General features: G+C 33.2%; 1 protein-coding gene across 1 annotated transcript; it reads right to left on the bottom strand.

Moving 5' to 3' along the window:
• Positions 1-7,082: 7,082 nt before the first annotated feature.
• On the bottom strand, positions 7,083-19,455 carry LOC127708605 (THO complex subunit 4-like). The gene is made up of 6 exons (XM_052213629.1): positions 19,077-19,455; positions 13,476-13,637; positions 12,217-12,364; positions 11,000-11,132; positions 10,052-10,196; positions 7,083-8,643 (listed from the first exon to the last, which is right to left on the bottom strand). The coding sequence occupies exons 1-6, from the start codon at positions 19,338-19,340 to the stop codon at positions 8,629-8,631; spliced, it is 867 nt and encodes a 288-aa protein (XP_052069589.1). The 5' UTR covers positions 19,341-19,455; the 3' UTR covers positions 7,083-8,628.
• Between the last annotated feature and the right edge of the window lie 2,912 nt (positions 19,456-22,367).

Raw genomic sequence — 22,367 nt, 5'->3', positions numbered from 1 at the left:
GTGTCATTTTGTTACAATGGTAAAAAAGAGCATTTGTCGCTTACCTAGGTCTATGTGCATCTTCAACAATGGGCAAAAACACAATGGTTAATTGATAACATCCAAAAACAAATTTGTTTCCACCATTTTAGTCTTTGTCAATTACTGCTGTAACCTTAATCTTTGACCTAGTGACCTCAAAAATCAAAAGAGGTGTTAGTAATCATTGTCATCATTGTAATTAACAAATCAATTTTTTTTAAAGTTTAACACATGGTTCAAAAGATAACACGTTGAAACCTACAATTCAGTCTATCAATAGCTGCTGTGACCTTAATCTTTGACCTTTTTCCCGAATTCCAGTAGGGATCTCCACCCATCAAAGCATTAACAAACCAATTTAGGTAAAAGTTAGACATACAGTTAAAGGATAATAGTATGGGACATTATCCTTCAAAGTTTGATAAAAGTTGGACATGGTTCATAACAACCAGAAAGGAAAACAAGAGTGCACACACTGAAATGTCTTGCCTGCTTTACTAATCTTGTTTGATTTAATGTTGAAAATCTTAAAAATAAAGGTTTTACTTCAAGTACCACATAAGCTCAACATTATCAATGATCAATGTAAATAAGGTCAATGTCGGGTGACACCTGGCAGACAAACATGTACACCGTACAATCATTCCATACACCAAATATAGTTGACCTTTTGCTTATAGTAAAAGAAACAAACTAAACCATGATAACTTAACATTGACCAATAAACCATAACTAAAGGCTCTAAAGAGCCAGTGTCGCTCACCTGCATCTTCAAAAATGGCCACTTTTTAATAACGAGTGCACACACTGAAATGTCTTGCCTGCTTTATTGACCTTTGATTTTATGTTGATAGTCCTAAATATAAAGTGTTACTACAAGTATCACATTTACTTAACATGATCCAAGAAAATGAGGTCAAGGTCAGATAAACCAAGCCAGAAATACATGTACACCTTACAATCATTCCATACACTGAATAAAGTTGACCCATTGCTTATAGTATACAAAAAATAGACCACACCATGAAAACTTTATATTGAAGTTTCAGTGCCAATGAACCATGAAAATAAGGTGAAGGTCCAATGAACCATGCCAGACAGACATGTACAAATTACAATCATTCAATGGATCAAATATAGTTGACTTATTGCATATAGTTTCTAAGAAACAAACTTAAACAGGAAAATTAACATTGACCAATGAACCATGAAAATGAGGTCAAGGTCACATGATACCTGCCAGACAGACATATACACCTTACAATCATTCCATACACTAAATATAGTTGACCTATTGCTTATAGTTAAAGAAAAACAGACCAAACCACAAAAGCTTAACATTGAGCAATGAACAATGAAAATGAGGTCAAGGTCAAGAAAATCCTGCCAGACTGACATGTTCATCGTAAAATATTTCTATACACCAAATATAGTTGACCTATTGCATATAGTATTAGAAAAACACACCAAAACACAAAAACTTAACTTTAGCCACTGAACCATTAAAATGAGGTCAAGGTCAGATGACTATCTGCCAGTTGGACATGTACACCTTACAATCATTCCATATACCTAATATAGTAGACCTGTTGCTTACAGTATCTGAGATATGGACTTGACCACGAAAACTTAACCTTGTTCACTGATCCATGAAATGAGGTCGAGGTCAAGTGAAAACTGTCTGACAGGCACGAGGACCTTGCAAGGTACTCGCATACCGAATATAGTTATCCTATTACTCATAATTAGATAGAAATTATCATTACAAAAAATCTGACCTTTTTTTTCAAGTAGTCACTGAACCATGAAAATGAGGTCAAGGACAATGGACATATGACAGACGGAAACTTCATAACATAAGGCATCTTTATACAAAGTATGAAGCATCCAGGTCTTCTACCTTCTGAAATATTAAGCTTTTAAATAGTTAGTTAACGACGCCGCCGGATCACTATCCCTAAGTCTAGCTTTCTGCGACAAAAGTCGCAGGCTCGACAAAAATCATCATTAAAGGGGAATAACTGTATTAAGAGTCAACTGACAATTTTAGTCATGTTGACATATTTGTAGATCTTATCCTGCTGATAATTTTAACTTTTTTGAAGATAAAAGCGCAAAAATTTGAAAACTAGAGGCTCTCAAGAGCCTGTGTCACTCACCTGTATTTACTGATGCTTTGGAAATCATGTAAAATAAGATTAAAATCATAATTAATAGTATTAGATATCATAATGATATCTAAGATAATAACAACAAAAAACTGCAAAATTTCTGTAAAATTACTAACTCAGGGGCAGCAACCCAACAACGGGGAGTCATTTTCATCTGAAAATTTCAGGGCAGATAAATCTAAATCTGATGAACACTTTTGCCACCTGTCAGATTTGCTCTAAATGCTTTAGTTTTAGAGATATAAACCAAAAACTTCATTTTACCCCTATGTTCTATTTTCAACCAAGTCGGCCCTGATGGTTGGAAGGCAGGGTCATCGGATAAATTTTTTAAACTAGATACCCTAATAATGATTATGGCAAAGAATGGTTAAATTTGTCTCAGTAGTTTCAGAGAAGATTTTTGTAGATTACAAAAATTTACGAAAAATTGTTAAAAATTGACTTTAAAGGGCAATAACTCCTAAAGGGGTCGACTGACAATTTTGGTCATGACGACTTAATTGTAGATCTTACTTTGCTGAACATTATTGATGTTCACAGTTTATCTCTATCTATAATAATATTCAAGTTAATAACCAATAAAATGCTCAGCAGGGCGCAGCTTGATACGAACGCAGAGGTCAAACCCTGAACAGTTGGGGCAAGTATGGACACAACATTCAAGCTTGATACAGCTCTGAATTTGGATTGTGATTAAATATTTGACACAGCATAGGTTTCTGACACAGAATGAATGTGGTCTAAGAACTTAAAAATTTTAAATTGGACATTCACCTATTATGGTTCAATATCCAAAATCTAAATACATGGTTAGATTCAGCATATCAAAGAACCCCAAGAATTCAATTTTTGATGAAATCAAACAAAGTTTAATTTTGGACCCTTTTGACCTCAATGTGGACAAAGTTGATAATGGGGCCCAAAAATCAAAAATCTAAATACATGTTTAGATTCAGCATATCAAAGAAACCCCATATATTCAATTTTTGTTGAAATCAAACAAAGTTTAATTTTGGACCCCGATTTGGACCAACTTGAAAACTGGGTCCATAATCAAAAATCTGAATACATGTTTAGATTCAGCATATCAAAGTACCCTAAGAATTCAATTTTTGTTAAAATCAAACTAAGTTTAATTTTGGACCCTTTGGAACTTAATGTAGACCAATTTGAAAACGGAACCAAAAATTAAGAATCTAAATACACGGTTAGATTCGGCATATCAAAGAACCCCAATAATTCAATTTTTGATGAAATCAAACAAAGTTTAATTTTAGACCCTTTGGACCCCAATGTGGACCAATTTAAAAACGGGGCCCAAAATCCAAAAACTTAATATACGGTTAGAATCAGCATATTAAAGAACCCCAAGAATTCAAGAATAAAACCCCATTGAAATTGGTCAAGAAATAAGCAATTTATAGGAAGTATCTTCTTTTGCACAATACTGTGCAATTGAATATTTCTTGCTATTGCGCAATACTGTACAATTGACAATTTCTTGCTATTGCGCAATATTGTGCTATTGGATATTTCTTGCTATTGCACAATACTGTGTAATTGAAGATTTCTTGCTATTGCGCAATACTGTGCAATTGAAGATTTCTTGCTATTGTGCAATACTGTGCAGTTAAAAATTTCTTGCTATTGCACAATACTTATTATATAATAATTTACACATCCTGTTTGGTGTGTATTTCCTACCATATCATTATTATTTGCTTTTAAATATAAAACATAAATAACCAACTTAAAATGAAAATTTTAAAAGAAAAAAAGGAAAAAAAAGAAAAAAAAGGAAAAAAAAAAAAATCCCCCCCAACAAATTTTTTGAACCCCCTTATGATTCATCACCCCCAAACTCAATCCCAGCCTTCCCTTTGTGGTATGGTACCTTGCAGTACAATTTCAGAGAGATCCATACACTTGAACACAAGTTATTGTCTGGAAACTAGAAAAATGCTTATTTTTGGCCCCTTTTTGGCCCCTTATTCCTAAACGTTTTGGGCAATTACCCCCAAACTCAATTCCAGCTTTCCCTTTGTGATATGGAACCTTGTAGTACAATTTCAGAAAGATCCATACACTTACACACAAGTTATTATCATGAAACTAGAAAAATGCTTGTTTTTTGCCCCTAATTCCTAATATTTTGAGGCAATTACCCCCAAAATCAATCCCAGCATTCCCTGTGTGATATGGAACCTTGTGGTACAATTTCAGAGAGATCCATACACTTGAACACAAGTTATTGTCTGGAAACTAGAAAAATGCTTATTTTTGGCCCCTTATTCCTAAACGTTTTGGGCAATTACCCCCAAACTCAATTCCAGCTTTTTCACTTTGTGATATGGAACCTTGTAGTACAATTTCAGAAAGATCCATACACTTACACACAAGTTATTGTCATGAAACTAGAAAAATGCTTGTTTTTTGCCCCTTTTTTGGCCCCTAATTCCTAATATTTTGAGGCAATTACCCCCAAAATCAATCCCAGCATTCCCTGTGCGATATGGAACCTTGTGGTACAATGTCAGAGAGATCCATACACTAACACACAAGTTATGTCTGGAAGTTACAATAATGCTTATTTTTGGCCCCTTTTTGGCCCCTTATTCCTTAACTGTTGGTACCATAACCCCCAAAATCAATCCCAACCTTCCTTTTGGGGTATTGAACCTTATGGTAAAATTTCATAGAGATCCATTCACTTAAACTAAAGTTAGAGTGCGAAAACCAATGTGTCTTCGGACGACGACGCCAATGTCATTCCAATATACAACCGCATAAAATTTTTTGCGGTCGTATAAAAACTGCAAAATTTCCTTAAAATTACCAATTCAGGGGCAGCAACCCAACAACAGGTTGTCAGATTTGTCTGAAAATTTCAGAGGAGATAGATCTTGACCTGATAATCAGTTTTACCTTTTGTCAGATTTACTCTAAATGCTTTGGTTTCAGAGATATAAGCCAAAATCTACATTTTACCCCCTATGTTCTATTTTTAGCCATGGCGGCCATCTTGGTTGGTTGGCAGGGTCATCAGACACTTTTTTAAAACTAGATACCCTAATGATGAGTGTGGCCAAGTTAGGTTAAATTAGGCCCAGTGGTTTCAGAGGAGAAGATTTTTGTAAAAAGCTAAAGACGACGGACGCCAAGTGATGAGAAAAGCTCACTTGGCCCTTTGGGCCAGGTGAGCTAAAAATAGAAAAAAATTGTCATTAATGGGCAAAAACTCTAAAAAGGAGTCGATGTTGACTTTTTGTAGATCTCATCGTGATGATCATTTTAGCTAAAGTTAAAGTTTCTGTCTATCTTATAATATTTTGAGATAGACAAATTTTAAAAAATGGTAAAATTCTTCATTTAAGTCTACAAGAAGTCGTACGAGTGTTTTGACGTAAATGTACAAAAGGTAGAGCTCAACATTCTGAACATTTTTGCCCTATCAGAATTTCCCTACTATAGCGGTTTCAAAATAAAAGACAAAACTTGCATTTTACCCCTATGTTCTGTTTTTAGCCCTTTGGGCAAGGTGAGCTAAAAATGAGGTCAAGGTCAGATGATACATTAGACAGACATGTACACTTAGTCATTCCTTGCACCATATATAGTTGACCTATTGCTTATAATATCTAAGAAACAGATTTAACCAAGAAAGCATAATAATGACCAATGAACCATGAAAATGAGGTCAAGGTCAGATGAACCCTGCCAGACATATAACTTACAGTATCTTAGAAGAGAACCAAACTACAGAAATTTAACGTTGACCAATGAACCATGAAAATGAGATCAAGGATAAAGCTGCAGACCAAATATTAAATCATTTCCTTTCATAGAAGTCAAGAAAACTTTGACAAGAAGTCGAGAGCAATTACTAGACCTGCTTCCACCTTCTGCAACGTATTTGAAAACCAAAGGACTGGGGGTTATTAAATTGTTCATAACTGAAAAAAAAACAACAAGTAATTGGTTGAGTTTCCATTGTTTTGAACATTGTTAATATATCACGTTTTGGTGTAAGCTTTTAAAATTTTATCCAGAATGCATTTGATTAGGAAACAGCAAAGTGTCTAGCACACAGAAATTGGTATCATACATTTTCATTGCTAAAATTGGGTCAGTCCCTTAAAGTACCATCTGCTCATGCATCATTAACCTTTTATCAGTAATGGCATGATGTAAATATTACATTAGATTGATTGGTGATTAACGCCACTTTCAGCACAGTTGCCTATTTTGTGGCAGCCAGTTTTTATTGGTAGGGGAAGCTGCAGTGCCTGGAGAGAACCATCCACCTTTGGTAGGAAAACTGACAATCCTAGTCAATCAAGATTGGAGTCAAATGCACCTGCCATGTCCAACTCACAACCTCAGTATTGACAGGCAAGTCAAACAGTAGCTGAACTACTTAGACCCTCTTGACCAATGGCCCCCGATATTATATTAGATACTGTACTAAAACTAAGGTTGCAACTTCCTCTTATGCTCTTTTGTGTAAGTATTTCTTATGCTCTTTTGTGTAAGTATTTCTTATGCTCTTTTGTGTAAGTATTTGGCCTCTAGAACTTTTTGTCTAAAGGGTACATATGAACATTTTCTGTGTGCAAAATACAGGAACTAAATATGTCCACCTTATGTCTATGATAATGTAAATCAATTCAAGGTCACTTTTTTTATAGAGCTTGCATGTTACATATTGTACAAATGAAATATGTGCTAGACATAAGGTCCTGTGATGACCTAAGCAATATTTTAAGGACATTTACTATGAGAACTACGTCTACTGTATTGATTTATATGTCATGTGCAGAGATGGCCATATCCTCTGTTTAAACTGCATTACATATTCTGATGAACAAAGCAATAAAATACACCAAATGAATAAAAAATATTTTATTTACAAGACATATTTTGATGAAGATGAATTGATAAATGGAAATGAAATGCTAAATCCTTCCTGCAAGAAATATTTAAATGAAAATTAAAAATTTAGAGATCCTTTTCTAGCAAATTGAACATTTGCAATATTAGTTTTCTCATCATCAATTCAAACCATCACATTCAATTGAACATTTTAAAAAAGAGGTATATTTTTTGATATAATATTTGATTATATCCCCTATGTCAGTTAAGTAGAGAGTTGTCTGCCTTTGAATCAATTTTTATAAAACCTTTTCAGAAATTTAACAATGACAATAGTTGATTTTGATTCTAAATGAATCATTCATTCATATGACAATCCAATACATATTTCAAAGTAAGAATTTTTCATCTCTACATGTACATATCTGTTCTTTATTTTCATCCTGTTTTGGAAAAATATACATGTATATAGAATTTACCATTTTAATTTTTTCTACTATAAATAAGTTAAAAGAAAATGTAGAGACTTTAGTTTCAAAGGTAATTATTTGTAAACTGTGCAAAATGGCAGATTATATACTTAGTATATAAAACACAGCATTAGTGTTCAAACTTTAGAGATACTGAAGTAATCAAGCTAGTGTCCCAACATAGAAAAATGCCAAATAAAACAACTACAACTGAACGTAACCATTAATTACTCATATACACTACAATCTATTCATGTTAACCCTTTACTATTTCAAAATATAAATAATTTTCCCATTCATTCATTGTCAAACTTCATTTGTACTGCAGTAATTTTACTATTTCATATGTGATATGGAAAACAAATAAATTGAAGTTTTCCTATTGGCCTAAAAATACAACCACTCAACTTCCTCTTCTATCAACTGATTTGATCAATCTTACACATCAAGATAAAACAATAATAAAAAATAAGTGATTTGTGTGATGACAACTTTATCAGGTTCTCAAGTTTAATAAATTAGCTCATATACCTGAAGAAACCATGACATTTAAATTGTATGACATACAAAAAACATCAACATAAATAGTAACAGTAAAACAAATAAAACTATTATTCAATGTATTCAATTTATACCCAACCACAATGAAACATTTGTGTATTTTTCTTTTTCTCTTTATACAATTTAAATAATGCATTACTGATGAATAAGTTAAATATGAAGTCTTAATTTTAAATCGTTTAAAATAATAAAACAAAATAAAATTATATTCAAATATAAATTACTTTGATAACTGAATTGCAAATATTAAAATCAACAAAATAAAAACATGAAAATTTCATTTGAAATGAGATATAAATAGTTCTTCTATTTCATTTGTAGAGTACACGCTCTCAAAGCCTAATTAGGCTGTTCACTGAAATTAAATCTAAAAAGAATTTATCAATGATCACAGTATATTTCATTCTACTCTTTACTCGATGATGGATCCAGTCACTCCAATAAAGTTTTCACATAACTACAATACTCAATCAAGTGTCAGTGAGAATTATTTCCTTTAATGGTCTTTCCTATATAAGTTCTTTCAACCATCAATCGGTTTCCATCTGCAAATGAGTTAAATTAAAATTACAATCTGAAACTCGGTGATAAGTCTAATTTGGTAGGTCACATTCGAGGAAAAGGGGATGGGATTGTAGTTAAATATGTAATGCAAGTATCATTCTTGGTTTATACTATGTACACAGTGACTTTTGATTAAGTTTAACTTTTCATAATAATTTGTGTGATGTTAACAAAAAAAAGTTTGAAACATTCAAGCAACATCTTATAGCGTGTGGGTCTATTCAAAGCAGTAATTTGTTCAGTTGTAACCATTCTGAACACGTACTTAATATTTGAAGCTGTATGCAGCCATCAATCAATCAGTTAATCAAAATCATCCAAGGACATTTTTTATGATAAGTTAACCACCCGACAAATTTAAGAGATATATAGCTGTAAAGGCTATATATATCTTACATTTGTAAGGCCATGCTTATAAAAGAACAGAGTTCCAATGTCCCCCATGTTGCACATATTTTTATCTATCCAAGGGCAATAACTAAAAAAACACTTATTTTCCTATCTTTAAAGCAATCTATAAATATTTTAGAGAAATGAAGGCTTCAGAACAAATGCAATGTGATTTGTGTTATAATTATTTTTCCAAGGTGCATAACTAGTTAAAAATATCTGATCAGCACTTATTTTCGAAAGTGTCAAAGACATTGCTGAACCTATAAGTCTCGTAAAATTCTGGCAAGAATTGTACACATGAGTGCACTAACAATGCAATTTTCCATATAATCAATATTTCCAAATGGCATAACTCTTATAAAAATAATTGATCAGCACCAATTTTCAAATTTGTCTGAGACATTGATGATATAAACCTATAATATATCAGCACTGATTTTCAAACTCGTCCAAGACATTTTTAATATAAACCTATGATATAAGTTTTATAAAAATCTGGCAAGAATTGTACACGAGAGTGCTAACAATGCAATTTTCCATATAATTAATGTTTCCAAAGGGAATTACTCTTTTAATTACTCAGGGGGCAAAAATAATTGAACGGCACTGATTTTCGAACTCGTCCAAGACATTGCTGAAATAAACCTATGATATAATTTCATAAAAATCTGGCAAGAACTGTACACCTGAGAGCGCTAACAAGACTGGACAGACGGACGCCTGGTATTTCTATGTCATTCACAACCCGTTTGCGGGGGCAATAATATCATGAAACTAGAGTTGCAAAGGATCCAGTGTCACTCTTCTGGCTATGTACATGAATGTAGTGATATCATATTCAGTACCAAAATCATTTCAATTCTGGCAGAAAATTTATATATTAACTTTGTATAATATGCATTCTTTGGCTTATATTAATAAAGCATAATTTTGTGTTTTTTAAATATGTTCATGATGAAATCATTAATACTCCTAATAGTTAATTTTAACTCTTACCTTTGAATTATATGCTTCTAATTCAGCATCAAGTTCTTCTGCTGTTCTAGGCTTTTTGTTTCCTCCCCCACGACCTCTTCCTCCCCGACCTCTAAATCCACCACCTCCACCACCACTACCTCCCCGTCGGTTGCCACGACTAAAACTTCAATTAAAAAGTAATGATGTAAATATAGGTTATATTGCTTATCTTGGCTTTTTATTAATTTGCAATTTTGCAATGAAAGATGTTTGAAAATAGAAATAAATAAAAATAATCTGTCAAATTTATATTAACCTAAAGTATAAGTTTTATAAAAATCTGGCAAGAATTGTACCTGTGAGAGCGCTAACAAGGCCATTTTCCATAAATTTAATATTTCCAAGGGGCATAACTCTTTTAAAAAAAGTCGATCAGCCAACATGATAGAACTTGTCCAAGATATTGCTCATATTTACCCATAGTATAAGTTTTATAAAAATCTGGCAAGAATTGTACCCCTGAGAGCGCTAACAAGACGGGACAGAAGGACGGACAGACACACGGACGCACACCCGGTATTTCCATGTCCCCACAACGCATTATGCGGGGGACAACTATATTTATTATATCCTCAATCAGTTATGTAGCTTTAGCAATAGTTTTAAATACAAAATATGGACAAACCTATAGAGACTTACATCCACATTAAGTTTGAACTCTAGTTGATAGTTGTCTCATTGGCAATCATACCACATCTCCTTTATAATATAGACACAATGATCACTACACGTATATATTTCTGCTTTCATCAGCAGGAGCTCAGGGTATAACATCAACAGCACAATAGAAAACTGCAAACTTTCTCCTTCTTCAATTTGATAAACTGACAAACAAAAGTAATTATCTACTGTATATGCAGTCAACTAAAGATATTGAAAATCTAGAAAATGGGGCGAAACCTGAATAATAATATTCATGTAACATACCCTCGTCCTCTTCCTCCTCCTCCTCCCCCTCCACCACCACCTCTTCTGTTGCCAACTCCTAGTCTGTTCCTATTAAATCCATCACCTGAACCAGAATCTGTTGGACCAATCAACTGAATATTCATGGGTCGGCCTAAAACATTAACATATAAATGAATTAATAGTTTTAAATCTCTTTTATAACATAAAACAATGTAAAATACAATTTCTTATGGGAAATGGAGTTATCAGTTTAGTTTAACCATATTTTATTTGCATAAACACAAACTTGATTAGACACAAGCCAAAACAGACTAATGGAGTCTTCGGGTATCATCAGTTACCACATGTGCATGTGTAGGTATCAAAATATCAAGACTACACAACCCACTAAGGTTGCACAACTGTCCAATTCAAGAAAAATTGACCCTGTTTTATTGTGTCATTTTTAAAGATGATAAGACAAATAAAGTATCATACTAAAGGAAAGATAGCTAAGAATTTCTTTTCAAATAAGTCGTTAAAATCCACTATTACTAATACCAGTATGCCTAATAACCATTACATCATTCTTTTCCTAAAAATAAACATTGTCAGGTTAACAGATATTCCATGTACGGGTATGTTTATTTTATCATGAAGAGCATAGAGCAGTCTCAGCATCCCATTTTAAACATGCATCAATTTTGAATTTTACTATTACACAGTATATATCATATCTGTCCAAGGGCAATAACTCCATTAATTTTCAATTTTAAGTGAAATGATCATTCAGCTTCCAAGAAATTGCTGATATAAACCCTTTCACTTTTCATAAAATTCTGACAAGGAACACAACTCTTATAAAAGCCTTGATCAGTGCTGATTTTTGGTCTCTCTGAGTCATTAACTGCTGATACAAATCTTTGATAAAAATTTCATAAAATTCTGACAAGAAATATAGGTGCTTACAATGGAACTTTCCACACATACTTCACATTTTAAAAGGACATTAGTCCTCTAAAAATGTTATCAGTGTTGATTATTTTCTAAATGTATCTTTATACTGTTGATATATAATAATATCTTGCCGCGGGTTTTCATATTGCAAATCAAACATTAATTAACACAATATATTGTTATTAAGTTTCAACTGGAAGATGTGAAGAGTTGAAGCTTAGTAACTATTTGATTCCAGACCAAAAGATGTTTTTCCTGAGCAACTATAAATGTACATGTATATAAACATTAACTATTACCATCTAAAGGAACATTATTATACTGTTTCATAGCTTTTGCAGCATCTGAATTTCTCTCATATATGACTTCTGCTGTGCCTAGAGATCTTCCAGATCTGTCATAGTGTATAGCTGCCTTCTTCAATGGACCAAATTCTGCAAACAGTTCCTGTGGAAAATAAATAAACATGTAAGCATGTTTCAAAGTATTCAATTTGTATCTTAATCATGTTAATTTCTAATTGGTGGTATTGTTTATATAGAGACGCACAAAGATTTTCACAGTACAAATTGAATACATGGAGCAAAATGAACAACAAGAAAAGAACTTTGTTGTTAAAACTTTTTTTTAAATAACAAAATAATGGTCTGTATGCAGGGTGTAATTACTTAGTTACTGGTATATCTGTATTTTTACAAGGGTATCCAATACAAATAATTTTCAGTCGTACTTCTTACATCATTACTAAATATAACTAACATGTATTATGTGGTTCAGGTTTATATTTTTAACATTTTGTTATTCTAAGTCTTTAAATTTTATGAAAAAAATTATTACACCTTACATTATTTTATATTTATAATGATTTTTGTTTAATATGCATATATTCATGTACTCCCTTAAAAAACTTTCATTCATTCATATTCTGAATTCCTATATGATAATCTAATTAAGATATTTTTTTAGAAAACCAATCAACAATACAAGATAACAAGTTGCATACATAATGTTTCTTTTCCCATATTTCAAACTATTTGACAAATGTAAATAAATGGGGAATGTGTCCATTGGACACAGATGATGCCCCCGCTTGCATATCTAATAAAGTTATAAAGGGATATAACTGAAGAATGGTAAAAGTGACGCTACCCTAATTTGTACTTGATCTGAGTTTTGTGGTAATTATTGTGTATAAGTTTCATAACATTTGGTGGAGGCAAACTAAAGTTAGAGAACGGAAATGAAAAATTCAGCAATTTTTATGTTTATAAAGGGGCATAACTCAAGAACAGTAAAAGTGACACCACCCAATTTCAAACTTGATCTGTATTCTGTGGTAATATGCATTGTGTATAACTTTCATAACATTTTTTTGAGGCAAACTAAAGTTAGAGAACAGAAACCAGCTTTGGGACGTACGTACAAACGGACAAGGGTAAAACTTAAATACCCTCTCTGCTGCAGCGGGGGCATCAAAAGGTGACTTCCAGCAGAGATCTAAGATTCTTACATTATAGGCAAAGACTGGGAACTATGTAAAAATCTTAATTTATAGTACCTGAATATCAGAATCATTGACACCAAAGTCTAAATTGGATATATGAAGTTTACTTGTGTTGCCAGCAACCCCACCTCCTCCTCCTCCTCCTCCACCTCTCTTCATAACGCCAACATCTCCGTCAAACATATCATGCTTCCATACATCTGGTGTGTCTTTAGACTATAAAAAAAATGGAAATACAACTTAACAATGTATGTAAATTCATAAACTAATCATATTGACTTTCCATTTTTGCAATGATACTTTAGTTCTGAGATGCACAATGTAGTACTGTATCTTTTTTATTATTAGAGAAACAGAAAAAGTTAGTGCATGAAAAATGCTCTCCCTGTAATGTTATGCAATTATTTTAGTAAAGTTTTCATCAAGCTACCTGCATTTTCAGGTAATTAACAGGTAAAAGGTGTAAATTATTGTATTTGTGTTGAATTTTGAATAAAAACAACTTTTAATCTTCATTTATTTTGTTGTTTTATCTGCCATATAATAAAGAAGACACCAGTCGCTCGATTCCGTAGCGTATTTGCACCATACACAACGTATAATGTAAAAGTGGCGCAAATAAGTGGCTCCATCCTCAAAATTTTCAGTCAACCTCCGTTTCCTCCCCCTTTTTCTACGTCTCGTAAAGATGGACCAAATCATATTTCCCACACGAATTGACTGTAATTAACACATTGAGATAACTAGAAACCTTTTAACTATTCCTCGTTGTCAGTTTCGCCATAGAAATGCTGAAATATCTCCATATTTACAGCGTCTTTTTTCAACTTTCGCCATTTGCATTTGTCAAAATATTTTGATTGATTTTTCTTCTACTGCATGCTTTTACCATTTAAATCCCACGATTTCTAGCACAAACGTGACCTTGAATATCCTCGATTCACACGAGGAAAAATTAGAGAGGACCTGAATGAAAACGGAATGGTTACGAGTCTGGATGCAAAATCCATAGTAATCGCGACATAAGCCACGAACAGTAGTGCAGTGTTTTCCCTAGGCTATTCAAGCATTGCAGTACTGCTATGTATAAATTTCGACCGCCATGCTTTCATCATTGCCGCAATGCATCCCGCTATGTGTGAAAATTATAACTGTGTAAAATATTTATCATAGATATTTTAAAAGTGAAGTGACAAGTGACAACACTCCACAGGTGTTTTAAACTCATCCGACTGATAATTGGATGCATCATGTAGCGCGTGCCGGGATTTTACAACCTTCTTGATAAGTTTTTAAATATACAGCGAGACTTCGGTTACATAATAGAAGTTGCCAGTTCGCTGATAAATAAATAGTCAGATTAATCTCCAATGCATATCTTTCTGTGCTAAATAAAAAGTTTAACCTTTTCCAGTATAAATTTCACCTTAAAACGGCTGGGTGTTTGACATCGTTATTTTTTTACTGTGATCTTTAAAAAGTAGAAATTTAAAATTTGGTATAGTCTCTGGTATTATAAAATAAAACTTACGTAATTTCACCGAGAATGGACAAAACTTTTTTTTAATAAAGTTTCCCAGTTTTTTCATCAGCTATATTTACATCGACGAATTATTTTTTGATTGGTCATAACAATCAGTTATTTTTAGATTAGTCACGGTTGATTGATTATATCGAAGAATACAATTCACCGCCACCGGGCCGAGAAAAAGATGTGTCTTATGAAATAATTAAAAGATTTGATAGAAAAACTTTCAAAATATACGTAGTTATTTACGGAAATATTTCTTTTGTTGTTCTATTTTTATTTCAATCAGTCACATAAGGCTTAAGTGTAGCGGATTCATTTGCCGTTTTTTACACAAGTGGGGCTAAATTTCTTTCATTTTGGCAAGATAGGATTTTTACAATTATGAAGTGTTATAAATAAATCGGACAGGGATGTATTTAAAAAAAATAGTTAATTGTCATGAATAAAATATCAGCTTAGCTTCCAAACAGGTAATTGCCAAATATGTCATCTGTATGTCCGTATGTCAGGTATTCTTCATTGACGACTTCTGTAATTAACGCAAATAAACTTTTTTTATTGTTTCCTGTAAAATCTCTGTGAAGGAATGATGACATTCAAAGTTTTATTTAACAACTTGCTGTTGATGCTGAAACCATTCTATCAGCAAACAGAGGACACTGTTAGTGAAAGAATGTAAAGACATGACATTTAGGCAGGCAATGAACAAAGTCAAGTCTTGGAACTTTGTATCCTTGTCTGTCTAAGTATGCAGCAATTGGTCTTGTTTTTCCAGTTTCAACAGCTGATTGTGTAAGGTGTTTTTCATGTTTAAACAGAGTTAAAACACCTTTGAGAAACAGACTATGCCAAAAAGTGCCTGAATTGCTTAATGCATACATCAATTGAAGTACCAAAGGTGGAAGATTTTGATTTTGAACAAGCATTCTGAGAGTATTGCATGGCAATACATAGTCCCCTACCGGTTAAAAATTAATTGTACTGGAACAAAATGCTAACTTGATCTATAACTTGTCATGGTGTAAGCTATATAACAAATATCAAGTCAATATCTTCAAGCATGACGAAAAAAGTGCGGAAAACTGATAATTTAAGTGAATTTTCTAAGTCCAAAGACCATAACTTTGCAAATAAACTGCTTCGCTGAGCGCAGCTGGATACGCCCGCAGAGGTCTAACCCTGAACAGTTGGGGCAAAAATGGACACAATATTCATGCTTGATACAGGTCTGAATTTGGATTGTATCAAATATTTGACATATTATAGGTTTCTGAATAAATGTAGTCAATTAAAGTTCAATTTATTCTCAATGTCATATTAGAAATTTATGAAAACATAAAGGGAGCTTACATCAATAGATATAAACAATTCACCAAAGTTTCATGAGAATTGCTGACAGCATTTTTGAGTTATTGTCCGAAAACTGGAAAATCCCCCCTTTTTTAATGAATAAAACCCCATAACTCAGAAATGTAAAATTTATAAAATTCTAAACGGAGCTTACATCAATAGATAAAAACAATTCACCAAAGTTTCATAAGAACTGCTGAAAGCATTTTTGATTTTTTGTCTGAAAACTGGACAATCCCCCTTCTTTTATGAATAAAACCCTGTAACTCGGAAACGTAAAATCTTAAATATATAAAAATAGAAAGGGAGCTCAGGTCAATAGATATAAACAATTCTCCACAATTTCTTGCAAGTTGGTGAAAGCATTCTTGAGTTATTGTCCGAAAACTGGAAAATCCCCCTTTTTTTAATGAATAAACCCCATAACTCGGAAACATAAAATATAAAATGCAAATTGGTTAAAGTGTTTTTGAGTAATTGTCCGACATGTTGACGACGGACGGACAGACGGACGGACAGACGGACAACAGTATACCATTATACGTCCCGTAAACGGGCGTATAAAAATCATCAAACCGAAACATAATTCAAACTTGGTCTGTAACTTGTCATGATAAAACTATATACCAATTATCAAATCAATATCTTCAAGCACGACGAAAAACAGTGCGGAAAACTGATTATTTGAGTGAATTTTCTAAGTCCAAAGACCATAACTCTGCACAAAATCATCAGACCGGAACAAAATTCAAACTTGATCTGTAACTTGTCATGATAAAACAATATACCAAATATCAAATCAATATCTTCAAGCATGAAGAAAAAAAGTGTGGAAAACTGATTTGCCGGACTGACAGAAGGACAGACAGACAGAGTGCAAACCTAAAGTCCCCTTCGACTTCGTCAATAGGGGACTAAAAATGTGTGGTGACCTTTGGAAAGTTGAAACAAAGGAAGATATCAACACAATAATGTGTACATGACATTAATTTGTAAATAACTATTGCAGACTGGATTATTTTTATTATTGTTTATAAGGTCTTTCATTAATTCCTCTCATCTGTAATAAAAACTTTAAATTTCCATGACTTATATGAATTGCTGTAGTACATGTATAATAAAACAATTAGATTGGTATTTGGCTTTAAACATATAAATTATGTAGTGTAACTTATTCTGAAAAAGAAGCGTCACGCCCCACGTTGCAAATTCACCATGGACCCACCATGCATGAAAAATTTTCTAGGGAAGACACTGTAGTTGCTGGCGGCGTACGTCATCGCGGCATATGCCGTGTTTAGCATTGAAAGGGTTAAAATAATTGATGGGCACTGATTTTCGAACTTGTCAATGTCATTGCTCAAATGTAAACCTTTGACATGTTTGATATAAATTTGATAAAAATCTGGCTAAAATTGTACAAATGAGAGCGCTTACAATGCAATTTTCCATGTAATTAATATTTCCAAAGGGCATAACTCTATTAAATTCATTTGATATGCACTGATTTTCAAACTTGTTTGAGACATTGCTGATCTAAAACTTTGATATAAATTTGATAAAAATCTGGCAAGAATTGTACACATTTGAGAGCTAACAATGCAATTTTCTATATAATTAATATTTCCAAGGGACATAACTCTTTTAAAAATAATTGATTTGCACTGACATTGCTGATATAAACCTATGATATTAGTTGCCTAAAAATCTTGCAAGAATTGTACACCTGAGTGTGCTAACAATGAAATTTTCTATATAATTCATATTTCCAAGGGGTATAATTCTTTTAAAATGGTTGATCAGCACTGACTTTTGAACTTATCTGAAACATTGCTGATATAAACCTATGATATAAGCTTTATAAACATCTGGCAAGAATTGTACATGTGAGAGCGCTTACAATGCCTGACAGACAGACACTCAGTACTTCTATGTCCCCCGCAACACATTGCAAGGGGGACCCAGACCAAAAGTCACACGGTATGACTTTTTTCAATCTCGAGATTGGAAAACAACCATCCCGGAACTCTCCTATGGTGTTGCATTCTATATATCTTGTTTCACTTACCTGGCATCTATAAAATATACATGTACAACATGTACAAAAGGCTGTCAAAATGACAGCTAACCAGGCTTTTTATCTTAGGTACTTAAGGGCAAACATACTGTTGGGTAGACACATATTCACCAGTCTGATATTAAACAAATATTTTGAGACCAAAATCATGTTTAATCATCTAGATTCTGATTTTGATGTCCCCATTTTTGTGATAACACCAAAAATATTGTACTTGGTGACTTTTCCTTTATAAATTTAAAATATATAAGGTACAGGTAGAAAACCGTGGAATTCTTCGAAAATATAATTAATTTGTGTATATTTTTAGAGCATGAATACACCTTATTGCTATATTTGTCCACCACGAAGGTTCCTGTAAAATTTGACACCTTAACAGAAAATTTCTGACACCACATAGGAAAAGTGATTGTTAAATACCATAACAGGTTTCCTAAAACTTTTTTGGCCATTTTAATAAAGCATTGAATTGCTGTTTGTCTGAACAAATGTTTTGACAGTTCTTGGATGACTTTCATTTATTCGAAATTGAAATTGGTGATAATTCGTGAATTGAGGTATAATTCACAATTAAAGGGTTATTAAAGTAATGACCAACAATATTTTATAAGTGACAGTACAGACATGTATACATATATGATATAATTATAACAAAAACAAGGACTGAAGTCGACATTTTTTCTTTTTTGAAGTTTACCCGGGAAAAATTTTGTCTTCCACCACCACCTCCACCACCACTGGTTCGTCTTTTCTGTATGCCGCCACGAAACACTCCTCCTCCACCACCGCCTCGAGTCTGTCGGCCTCCAAAGCCTGCTCCACCGCGTCTACCTCTTGTTGCGCCACCACCGCCGCCGGAACCGCGTCCCCTTCTTTGACCACCTCCTCTACCACGACCTCCTTTTCTGGTTGACTTGATAATATCATCTAAACTCATGTCCATTTTGTCTCCCATTGTCATAACCTTTGTAGAAATACGTTGTTCGATCAATATCTACCGGCTTTGTTGGTGTTCTCGTGTTCTCTAGTTTGTGAAAATGGCGGCATACGCGAGGTGCATGATGGGATAGGGAAATTTACAAATTGGATTATCTCCCCTTATGAAACTCCTGCTCGATCAGAGAGTCTCGGGAATCTTATTTTCTTCTTCTTTTTTGAATATACATAAACCATGAAGCAGGTTGATGATTATTCATTGGTGCATGATCTATTTATAAAAATTAATCAAAAAGTAAATAAGGAAATTCAGTGATATATTGTACAAATTGTTTAATAGGTAGTGCAGATGAACTAAAATAAGTGGTTTTAATAAAATAATTTAATTTTTTTTAGAACGTAATGATATGCTCTTTACCCAACGAAAACACTAGGACAAAACTAGTGTTTTCATTGGGTATTCAGAGTGTGGCCATAAGTATTCGTCACTTGTGATTTTTTTCACTATATATATCATATAAAACTATCTTTTTTTCAAAAACATATTTGGGGTCATTTCTGGTTTGATTTTAGCAACTTGGTACCAATAGAAGCAGAATGGTCACAGTTTTATTTGTTTGTTTTGTATTTTTGTGGAGCATTTTCATTTTCTCATGAGATAAATACAAATATTATTTTTTGTTCAGAAATTCCCTATATATTTCTACCCATTAGATTGTATTTTTTTATACATATTCACACCAAGAGAAAACAAAAACAACTGAAGACAAAACTATGACAAAACAAAGAAATATTCTTTAGACAATTCTGTGTCTTTCAACATCTTATTTGTAAAATCCGACCATAAATGCCTTCATAATATATTGCAAAAAATGTAGGTGACGAATACTTTTGGCCATGTACTGTAGATCATATTACATGCTAAAATATGATTCCCGAATTCCTTGTGGCTCGATCAATCAACTCACACCGGCCGAGTAATCTAACACCGTTCATCTGACCTCGGACTGTTTTCAGTGATTCCAGTAACTTGAAATACATGAAATAGCATTTCCTACAACTTGCTCCTTTTTTGCATGTATTAAATTTGATTAGAATATTTGTTGGCGTTATAACAGTGTGACAAATAACAGATTTTTAGAATGTAAAGGGTTATTAAAGTAATGACCAACAAAATTTCTACGCCCCTGTTAGTACGAGTTAATCTTATCCATTTCATATGAACTTTCAGAAATTATGAACAATTTTGAAAGTCGTAGTAAGATCGTGGTAAGGTCGTAGTAAGGACGTGCCAAGGTCTTCCTGATCGTGGAGGTCCACGACCAACTTTGAACATGCTCAGAACATTCGTAGTGCAGTCGTGGCCAAAACTAATCGTTGTCTGAGAAGCGTAGGAAGGTCGTAGTACGGACGTAGTAAGATCGGGATGGAGGTAGAAGCATCGTATTGAAAATGTGGTGCAATCGGGAAGCCAATGGAAAATATTTCGCAGCGACCTTACTACGATTTCACTGCGACTATCCCTATTTCACTACGTCTTTATTGCGCTTCTACTACCATATTGTCTAATTTGATACGATCATACTACGATGAGGAAGACAATAGTGCGCATACTACGATGAGGAAGACAATAGTGCGCTGCTAACTACGCGCTTGCCGTCCCTAGTACGACCTTACTACGATACTACTACATCCTAGCCACGATAATTGCACGACCTCATTCTGATGATATAAAAAAAAACAAAAACGGATGCAATAACTTCTATCAGTAGTTCAACAATGGACACACATGAGCCAAACCTACTTTTGCAAAGCAAAATATTGACTTTGTATTATGAAATTTTGTCCCTATCTATGAAATAATTTCCAGAGAAGGACTAATTTCCATATGAAATTTTGTCCATATACAGACAATATTTCATAGATGGATGGTATAAAATTTCGTCTTGTTAAAGGGAGGTTAGTGTCTTTTTATTGTTGTGGGGATGTATAAGTACCCTGCCACGTCCACTCTGTGTTTTTGTTATATGTATTTCTGTTTGTATTCATCTGATGAGTTAAGCCTTTTTCAACTGATTTTTATAGTTTTTTCTTATGTTGTACTGTTACACCACTATCCAAGGTTAGCGGGGGGAGGATTGGGCGCCCGCTAACATGTTTTACCCCCGCCACATTCTGTATGTGCCTGTCCCAAGTCAGGAGCCTGTAATTCAGTGGTTGTCGTTTGTTTCTGTGTATCATTTTTTTTTTCGTTCATTATCTTGCATACATAAATTAGGCTGTTTGTTTTCTCGTTTGAATTGTTTTACATTTTTCAATTCGGGACCTTTCATAGCTGACTATGCGGTATGGGTTTTGCTCATTGTTGAAGGCCGTGCGGTGACCTATAGTTGTTAATTTCTGTGTCATTTGGTCTCTGTGGAGAGTTGTCTAATTAGCAATTATACCACAAGCACATCTTCTTATTTTATATTATCCAAGGTTATCATGGTTATATATTGTGTATGGGTCATTTTCAAAAAATGTCGAATTTTGAAATTGAAAAATTTATTAAAAGTTACTTATTCAAGCAACCCTCTACATAAGCAAATCAAAACAAACAGTACTTAAAGAACAACATGTTAAAAGATGCAATCTTAATAATGTCATACAAGAATATCTTGAAACATGTTTTGATAGGTGGTACAATATTTTGTCTCTCCTGTTACCATTTTCAAAAGAAATTTTGGGTTATTAAGAAAAGGTTTAGATAAAATTTTAAGCTTGTTTTACGTAGCCAATTAGATGGTTTTCAAGAGAATAAACTTCTATATATATTCATTCTGTAAAATAATAGATTATTTGCCAATTTTCCAGGTTGTACTGAAAAATGCCTCTAAAAATTGGTTTTCAAAGGTTGTAAAAATTACCACCAGTAATGCAAGTCTAAGATAGCAATTCATATTGTTCGGCATTTTTTTCTCTCTTTCAAATAAACCCAACATCAAGTAAATCCCTCATAAGTTCTCTTTATTTCATTGGTAACAGGAACGTACGTTTATGATATGTCACT

This window comes from Mytilus californianus, unplaced genomic scaffold (assembly GCF_021869535.1).
Source record: "Mytilus californianus isolate M0D057914Y unplaced genomic scaffold, xbMytCali1.0.p SCAF_7, whole genome shotgun sequence".
NCBI classification, from domain to species: domain Eukaryota; kingdom Metazoa; phylum Mollusca; class Bivalvia; order Mytilida; family Mytilidae; genus Mytilus; species Mytilus californianus.
The sequence above is the reverse complement of the archived record's forward strand: the minus strand, read 5'-3'. Positions and strand labels throughout refer to the sequence as shown.